The following is an 8,810-nucleotide window of genomic DNA, read 5'->3' as shown; positions in this document are numbered from 1 at the left end:
GCAGCTCGGGCCTGCCCGCTAGGGGGCGCCGCCGTGCCCGCCCCGGCCGGCAGAGCCGCGCACGGTGATTGGCCGAAGCGCCCGCTGGCTCCACCCCCTCCCGATCCTATATGTGGTGCGGCCGGGCCGGGCGGGGGCGGTGCCCGGGTTCGAGTCCCGCGTCGGCCTGTGCCGCACCGCACCGCTCCCGCCCGCTTCGCCGGGCCCCGCTGGCTGCGGGTGAGTCCGGGGAGCCGGGCCGTGGAGGGGGTCTCCGTTCTCTGCCGGAGGGGATGGGGGCGCGAGGGGCGGAGAGCTGAGGCCTGGCTTAAGGGGAAGGTGGGTGGTCAGGGTCGGGCCCATGTGGGGCAGAGCCGGCGTCCTCGACCCCCGGGAGGGGCGGCGGTGTGGGATGGGGAGGGGTCCCGGGGCCCCCCGCGGGTCAGGGTGGGGCTTCCCAGCAATAAGAAAGACTGCCCTTCCTGTGCACGGTGGGGACCCCCGGTGCAGTCGGGCCCCGTCCCGCCGGGGAGGGGTGGGGGGTATCCGCCCGCTCCGGGCCGCCCCGTCCCGGCGCCTCGCTGGGGCTTGCGCGGCTCCCGGGCGCCGGGAATGCCTGACACGCAGCTCTTCCCCCGGCCCTCCCGAGCGGGGAGCGGGCTGGTGTCGTCTTACACGCCTTATATAGCCCGCACCGGCCCGGGGAGAGCGGGGCCACGCTGGCCCCCGGCCCTGCAGCCGGCCCGTGCGAGGCGTGCGGAGCCCCGCAGCCGGCCCTGTCCGCCCTCGGGAGGGAGGTCCTGGGGCCGTTCGTGGGGGTATAGCGGCTTCTTCCAGGTAAAGGGTGGCAAGAGGCTGGTGCTGGCCCTTCTGTCCGGAGCCTTGGCCGGCTGACAGCTGTCAGGCAGGGGAGCGCCGGGATTCCCTCCTGCCAAAGCGCCGGAGACGGGCTCGATCCCGGGGAGCATCTGCTCGGCCGGCTGCCGGAGCGCCAGCCTGGCTGCTCTGCCAGGCGCCTCGGGTGGTATCACACAGCTCCTGTGCTGCTGCTGATAATTCATCCGGCAAAAATGCTTCTGGTTCCCCTCCTTCTGTACCTGCTGTTGCTTCTCTGTAGTCTGAACAGCCTTGGCTCTCAGCAGCAGGAATTCCTGGGGTGCTGCAAGGGAGAGCACATCCCAGGTTTCCCACAATCAGAGCCCACAAACACTCCACTGTGGGTGGCAGTGGGGCTGTGCCTGGCTCCCTGGCACTAGTCAGTGTTAGCCTGGGCCCCTTAGCTCTGACGTCGCTGGAGAAGATGCTGATGGATTTGGGGTGCGTCTCTAACCACAGTGTAGGATGGTCAGGGTGGAGTTACAGCTGGAAACGTGACCTGCCTCCTGTCCTACCCTGCCAGGCACTGATCCCTCTTCTTGCCTGCTCTCCCTGCATTATTTCCATGTACTCTAATACCGGGATCACACCCTCTTCCCTTGCAGACATGGGCGACATGGAGTCCTACAAGGTGATGCTGAATGGGCCGGCACCCTGGGGCTTCAGGCTGCAGGGAGGGAAGGATTTCAGCATGCCACTTTCCATCTCCAGGGTAAGAGAAACCAAAGCTGGTGACACCCATCCTTCCTCCTGCCTCTGTGGGAGGGAGGCCGCAGTGGCTGAGGCAGAGCAGTACGGGGGATGTAGATGAGCTGGGGCCCCGGGAATGCTGCATCCTGCCCTGCCTGGCTCCACATAGGCTTCTTGGTCCCTTATCAGCTGCAGCCCAGCACGGGGGTGTTCCGGGCAGAGAGCTGTAAGCAGAAACGTGAAATTCTGCACAGCCTCTGCGGAGGGGGGCAGGGGAGGCCCCTTCCGGACTGTGCCCACCACAGCGGGAGGGGATCTGCTCTCTGAGATGTGGGACTGTCTTCCTGGTCTGCATCCCAGCACTGTGCTTGGCATCCCAGGACCTAGCCAGTGCCCTTCTGCCCTCCTTTACACAGCACAGCTCCCAGCTCTGTGCCTGAGGTTGCTCCTGAAATGGGCATGGAGAGGAGGAAGCTGTGCTGCCTGTACAGGGATGTGTCTCCTTCCACAAAACTCTCCTGTTTCTTCAGTGAGAGCCATTGTGCCGCAGCTGGTTGTGCCCTAGGCTGCTTGTTTGAGCCTCTCTGGTTGTAATGTTCTGGGGCCTGACCCTGGGCGTGTGCAGGTCCCTGTGCTGGCCACGGCTTTGGCCACGCAATTGCCTTATAAGCCTTGGAATGTGACTGCATCGCCTGTGCCGCTGGCACTTGGGCAGCTGGCACGGAGGCTGCTTCTCAAAGGACAGCTGTGCTCGTGGCATCAAGTGCTGCGTGGGGACCTGCCCCTGGCACGAGCAGGGCACTGCACACCTGTCCCAGAGGGCACAGATCTCTGTCCCAGCGTGGAGCACGGGCCCTGAGGGCACTGTGTGAGGCTGGAGTCGCCAGTGCTGCTGCCCCGGGGCCTGCTGATCTCTGCTGAGCACGCAGAGACGGCTTCAGCGAGTTTATTCTCTAAAAAATGTTTCTCTTGGCTGCGAGCCAGTTCTTAACAAAGGGTCTGGTCGCATGGAGGAGCCTCCCAGAGCCTGGGGCAGGGGCCTCGTAAAGCAATGCTTGGTGAGGCTTGGGCAGTGCTGCCGTCCTGGGCAGGGCAGGAACAGTGAGGACATTCCCAGGGGATGCAGCAGCTTTGGGGGCTCTCTGGTGAGGCTGGGCTGCATGGCAGGGCAGTGTGCTCCGATGGGAAGGTGTGAGCCTGTGCTGCTCTGCACTCCAGAGGCATCCCCAGACCCAGAGCATGCTGCTCACCTTGGCCACTGCTTCCCGTGAGCTGGCCCTGCTGCAGAGGGCTGGAAGGAAGTCTCCTGCCCCAGCTTTGTGGGCTGCAGTGGGGCCCTGCTCTGCAAGACTGCAGGGCTGGGCAGCACAGGGCAATGCTGGTGTGTCGATTGGTTTGACTTTCAGCTGTGTCCATCGCTGTGGCACCCCTGGGTGAACAGTAAGGCTGTTTCAGCTCACTGATCACAAAAAGAGATGCCACCACGGTCCTCTGCCGTGCACCTCCTGTGGCACGGGGCTCTGCTAGGGTGCTGATATCCTGGCTAGGCAGGCTGTAAACCATGGTCTCTGTGCTGGAGCTGGGAGAAGGACTGAACTCCAGATAGCTGGATGCTGTGTGGCACATCTGCCAGCTGGGAAAGAGGAGAGGCACTTCGGTGCTAGTGGCAGGAAGGTGCTGAGGGAATCTCTGTCCTGGAAGCCCTTGGACAGGGCAGTAGGTGAACACCTCTCTGGAAGTGGTGATGAGGTGCAGGGAGCAAAAGACTGGGTGGAGAGGGGAGGAAGGAAGCCCTGGTTAGCGGGTCTGGATGGGAAATAGGAGGGCTGGCACTGCTATGGCTCCTGGCTGTGCTGGCACCTGTCAAAGGGGTTTCCTGCACGTTGGCATTGAGGGGGATGGGAAGTGCTGACCAGGCTGGGTGAGGCTTCATGACGCAGCCTGACGTGCTCTCCCCTTCCTGGGCAGTCGTGTGAAAACTTCTCCCAATTCCTGCTCCTGCCTCCAAACCCAAGCAGCCGCCCCATGCCTTCCCCAGCCCTCCAGGGCAGCAAGCTGGGGCTTGCAGCAGCATGGCCAGGAGCTGGGGGCATCCCTGCTGCTGGGCACCCTCCCGTGCCAGGCAGGAGGAATGGGAGGCCAGTGTGGGGGTATGTGGTGGGGGTACCCATGTCCTGCTGGGAATAGCAGTGGGATGCAGGTGGAACTGGGCCACATCCAGCCCATATGGAGGGTGCTGCTGGCCTAGAGAAGGGATGTGTGGCTCCCAGGGTGAGCCGAGTTCTGCAAGGAGGGGCTGGGACTCTGTGGCAGGGATTTTTCAGCCCTCTGACAGTGCTGGGAATCTGGCTCGCTCCTTTTATGTTCATGTCGAACAGGACTTGAGGAAATACTTGGTCTGGGTCCAAGTGCCTCGAGTTCTTCCATGCTGGAGGAGCAGGAATGGCTGCAGCCTGCCCACGTCTGTCTGTCTGTCTGTCAGTGCCTGGGAGCTGTGTGCAGTGCTGCGGGCTCTGCTCGCCTCTGGCTGTGCATCCCTGGTGGGAGGGGAGGGCAGCATCTGCTTCCCAGCATGGGGTTGACGTACACCGTGCCACAGAGCCATGGCAGGGGCAAGGCGCGTCCCTGGCACTGTGGCCGGGAAGGGGAACTTGTGGCTGTGCTCCCGGCTGTCCCAGCGGGGCAACGTGGGTGGGGGCGGGTGTCTCCCTGCCCCGGGAGGGCTCCTGCTCCTCTGTGGGAATGAGGTAATGTCTGTGCCTGGTGGGAACGGGACGGGAGCGCGGGCGGCTGGGGGGAGTGCCCAAGGGGTGCCTCCCCTGTCCTTCCCCGCCCCAGGCGAAGGGCTGGACATGCCTGTGGTTTGCAGTGAGATGTGGGCTGCCCAACGGGCCCTGACTCACTGTGCTCCCTTCCTGCCCCGGGACCACAGGGGTGACTCCAAGGGATGGCTGGGCTTCTTGTCGAGGCTGAGGCAGCACTGCCTCTGTGTTTGGCGTCACGGCGATGAGGCCCTGGGGTGCTGGCAGGGTCCCCAGCCATGCCAGAGGGCAGGGGCTGGGCAGCGCCCCAGAGAAGTGCTTTGACTTCTGCTGCTGCCAAAGGGAAGAGGCTGCTCTGGACTCATGCACTGGGAAATGGGGAGTAATCTGGGGATCCCCACTTACCCCTGGGTCAGGTCTGTGTGGTGTCCTGTGCTGGGGATCCTGGGCCTTGGCAGGCCCCTGCCCTCATGAGGATGTCCCTCTGCTCCCACGTCACTGCTTGCCTGTTCCTGCTCTCCCTAACTCTGTCTGTCCTGCAGCTGACTCTGGGTGGGAAGGCAGCCCAGGCCGGCGTGGGAGTGGGTGACTGGGTGCTGTACATCGATGGGGAGAGCACCAGTGCCATGACACACATCGAGGCCCAGAACAGGATCCGTGCCTGTGGGGACAGGCTCTGCCTCACCTTGAGCAGGTAGGAATCATGGGTCCCTCAAACATGGGGTTCTGATATAACTGGAGTGTAATCAGGGCCCTCTGCCCAGTGCCACCTCCTGGCATCACCATCTCCCAGCATCACTGCTCCTTACTTAGAGCCAGAAGTCCCTGGCTGTGTCCAAGAGCTCTGCTTGCCTGGATAAGGCTCAACCTGACTGCAGGCCACAGGGCAGTGCCAGCTGGCCATGTTTCCCCTTGGTTGGGTGCTGCATCCCTGGGGTACCAGCATGCTGGTGGTGTCTGGACCAACTCCAGTACCTGCCCATCTGTCTCCTCTCTTGCAGAGCCCAGAACCAGCTGGGGAAGCCGCAGAAGGTACGTGTTGCTCCTGGTGCCGCAGTGGCAGCTCAGCCTCATCTCAGGGAAAGGGAATCTCCGTGTAGTCAAACAAATGGACTTTGCTGCTGGGGCTTTTAGGGGGCTGGGGTGTGTATGGAGGTCTAGAAAACCCAGCTGGAGGAGCAGCTTTGACCTCTGGCACTGTGGAGGATCAGAGGGAGCGGGATCTGCCCTGTAGGTGCCTGGGCCCAGACTGCCTGTGCCCCTGCTGGTGCTGGGTGTGGGCAGAGATGCAGAGGGGCCAGCACAGGGGAGGAGGCTGGGCAGGTGCAGCACCATGTTTGCTAGTGCTGGGGAGTGCCCTGGCACAGGGAGGCAGGGCTGGGGCTGGTGACGAGTGGCTCCTGAAGCCACCTGCATGTATTGAGCTTTGTGCCATGGGATGGCTGCAGTCGGCGTGTGTGCATGCACCGCCACGGGCAGCAGCGAGTGTCCGGGGCACCTACTAATCTTCAAATGACCCTCAGGCTGGGTTTGTGACCTGCTGTCACTGGGCCAGGTGCCCAGTGGAGTGAGTGCCGGCCTGGCAGAGCCTGGTCTCCAAGGTGCACGTGCTGTCCGGCTTTCCTACCTGGCTGCCTGCTGCGCTGCCTGGCCCAGGGCTGCCCCTTGCATGCTGCTTGACGTGTGAGCCCGTGTCTGTGTGTTTTGTCTCGCTCAGGACTCACTCCCCTGCTCTGAACCCCTGAAATATAACTTCGCTCCCAGCACCGCCCTCAACAAAACAGCTCGGCCCTTCGGGGCCGGCTCACCTCCGAACCCACGGCCCGGGCTGGTGACGAAACCCGTGACGTACGCGCCCCTGGCGCCCGCCTGCACCCCCCAGCACAACGGGTATGTTGCTGTCCATCCTGCTCCCTGAGGATCGGGGGGAGCCTGCTGCCCAGCCCTGCTGCGCCTTGCATGCCAGGCACCCTGGGTGGGAGCGGGTGACAGTGCCCGTGCCAGAGCAACCGGTGGCTGGTGCTGAGGTGGCACAGCAGAAGTGTCACACACAGGGACACGCAGCCACGCTCGTGCCAGTCCTGTGCTCAGCGACGTGTCAGCCTGTGGGGACTCCTGCCAGGCTTGACACGGTGGCTGTGGCAGGACACTGGCTGGCATCTGCAGTGTCAGGGAAACGGTGGCTGTCTGTGCCCAGCAGCTGGTGCCTGCCTGGGGAAGTCCTGCTGTTCCCCTGGCTGCAGGAAGGGGCTGGGCAGAGTGATGGCCTCCAGCCCTGACCCATGGTTCTCCCCTGGCTCTGCTGCATGTGTCCAGCAGCTGCTGGTCCCTGCTCCTCCTGCCAGAGCTGCCATAGGATTTGGGCAATGGGGCGGGATGTGGCATTGACTGCCCTGGGCATCCAGGCCTGTTCTGGAGGCCAAGGGAGCACAGTCTGGTCTGCCGGCATCTGCCCCTGTGCTCCCAGTGTGCTCTCAGCCCTGGACGAGTTTTGTGTGAGATTCAGGGATAGGGGGACTAATGCAGGCCATGGGTGAGCTCTGGAAACTTCTTGGGTGCTGCAGATCTAATTTCACTTTCCTTTTTCTTTCTTTCTCTCCTCCCTTTCTCTTTCCCTCTCCCTACAGGTGCTGAGCCTTGACAAGTCAGTAAGCCTTTTACCTGCTCTCTCTATCCTCCCTGCATGCCTCTTCCCTGCCAGTGCCCCATCCTCTGGGGCAGGGCCAGCCTGGGATGGGCAGCAGGTGCCGCTCTGCCCATGTGGGTGGGTCACTCCTGGCACCGAACTGTCCCCAGTGTAGAGGGGACAGCTGCCTGTCTCTGCCAGCTGCTGGGGCCCTGGAGTGTCTTGTGTGTGATCCATTCCCCAGGATGTGGCTTTGCTGGGCAAGGGCTGATGGGCTGTGCTGGGCACGGTGCCCGGAGCCAGGTGGCACTGCCATAAACAGCTGTGGTGCAGCTTCCCTGATGGTGTTTTTTTGACCTTGGCTTATTCTTGCTCTGTCCTTTCTCTTTCTGGCCCTCGGGGCCAGTTTCAAATTGCCAGGAGTGGTGGTGGTCATTCCAGAGTCAGTCCTTCACAGGCCCAGCCTTTTTGAGGGAGGAGTTGTGGGGTGGGGAGTAAGACAAGGTGTGGCATCTCTGGAACTGGTGTGCTGTGATTCTGTGCTGGGGAAGGTGGGGGACAGCCCCAGGAGATCTGTCAGATTTGACAGATGACTCTGTCACTCACAGGCAGCCCCCACAGCTGCTGGAGTCCCCCAGCACCCCTGTGTGTGACCCTGTGAAGCTGCGGATGTTAGAGGACATTGACGACTCAAAGCCCCACAGCTGGACCTCCCAGTCTCGTTCCTTCCGCAAACTGTCGCGGCTGGTGGGCGCAGACAGCAGTGAGTTCCCACAGGGCCTGGCACTGGCTGACTGCCCAGCTTTGCTGGGGAAACTGCAGCTGGATAAAGGCTTTGGTGCCTCGTGGAGTGTTGGTTTTGGCCCTATGGGGCAGTTAAGCCAGGCAGAGCTGCCTGGGGCTGTGTGGGCTCGTGGTGGTGTTGCTGGGCTGGAGCTGTGCTCTGCCCCATGGCCAGGCAGGGCTGTGTGTTGGGGCAGGTGGGCATTGGGAGGAGAAGTCCTTTTCCCTTTCCTGTTCCTTTTCCCTTTCCACTATCTCTGAGCCTCAGTTGCTGCAGACTGACTCCATCTCCCCCTTCCTCTCCTGCTGCATTCAGTGGACGATGGTGAGGAAGAGCTTATTAAAAAGCCCAGGTAAGGGGGGCATGTGCTGGAGCAGCAGCAGGAGCCACAAGGTGCCCACCCCAGGCTCAGCCCACGTGCCTGGTTCTCTCTTGCTGCTTGCAGTCACTCAGGGGAAGCTCTTTGCTCTGTTGCTGTTTTTTCTCTCCCTCTCCAAGAGTTGAGCTGTTGGTGGAGGTGCAGAGCTCACCCTGCACTCACCCCACAGTGGGCATGGCCAGAGCTCAGCCACTGCTCTGGCCATCACCTTGGGAGAGTCCTGCCAGGACACCCACTGGCCAGACAGAATGTCAAGTCGTGGGTAGAACCTGCTGGGCACTGCTGGCACAAGCTGGGGAGGCCAAGCTCTGCCATTGCTTCTTGAGGAAAAGGGATGAGAAGGCTGGTGCACTGACAACACCTTGCTGGGGGTTTTGGGAGGTGCTAGGCAGCAAATGGACAGTGTGCTGTGAGCCTGTAGTGGGGCAGCAGGATGGCAGGGCAGAGCTGGGTGAGTGTCTTTGACTTCTCTTAGTTCTGGAGTGCATTTCTGAGGGATGGGCTGTGCTGTGGTCAGATATTGAGTGTTGTGCTACTGTTCTTTCCAATATCACAGGGATGCCCACGGGTCCAGCTGGGGCACAGTGGAGCCGTGGTGAGTGCCAGGTTCTGTTGAGGGCACCTTTGGAAGCACTGCCCTGTGCTGAAGCAGGGTCTGTGCTTGGTGCTGGCTGAAGTTCCTGCCCTCTGTCACTCACAGGCAGCCCCAGCAGC

The 8,810-nt window shown here is 62.3% G+C and overlaps 1 protein-coding gene across 5 annotated transcripts in view; it reads left to right on the top strand.

The window, feature by feature from the left end:
• Positions 1-112: 112 nt before the first annotated feature.
• The window catches only part of PDLIM7 (PDZ and LIM domain 7), a 16,872-nt gene continuing 8,174 nt past the window's right edge, over positions 113-8,810 (top strand). For 3 of the 5 annotated variants that reach the window (XM_033517676.1, XM_033517675.1, XM_033517674.1), the window contains exons 1-5: positions 113-219; positions 1,461-1,567; positions 4,850-5,001; positions 5,309-5,339; positions 6,025-6,197. In XM_033517676.1, coding sequence (XP_033373567.1) covers positions 1,463-1,567; positions 4,850-5,001; positions 5,309-5,339; positions 6,025-6,197 — 461 coding nt within the window. In that variant the 5' untranslated portion in view covers positions 113-219; positions 1,461-1,462. Of the gene's footprint in view, positions 220-1,460; positions 1,568-4,849; positions 5,002-5,308; positions 5,340-6,024; positions 6,198-6,934; positions 6,952-7,541; positions 7,697-8,032; positions 8,070-8,652; positions 8,692-8,810 lie in introns of all 5 variants that reach the window. The other 2 variants (XM_015642130.1, XM_015642125.1) reach the window with 2 other exon arrangements.

Source organism: Parus major, chromosome 13 (genome assembly GCF_001522545.3).
Source record: "Parus major isolate Abel chromosome 13, Parus_major1.1, whole genome shotgun sequence".
In the NCBI taxonomy this organism is placed as follows: Eukaryota; Metazoa; Chordata; class Aves; order Passeriformes; family Paridae; genus Parus; species Parus major.
Note: the sequence above shows the minus strand (reverse complement) of the source record. Positions and strands in the feature narration are given on the sequence as shown.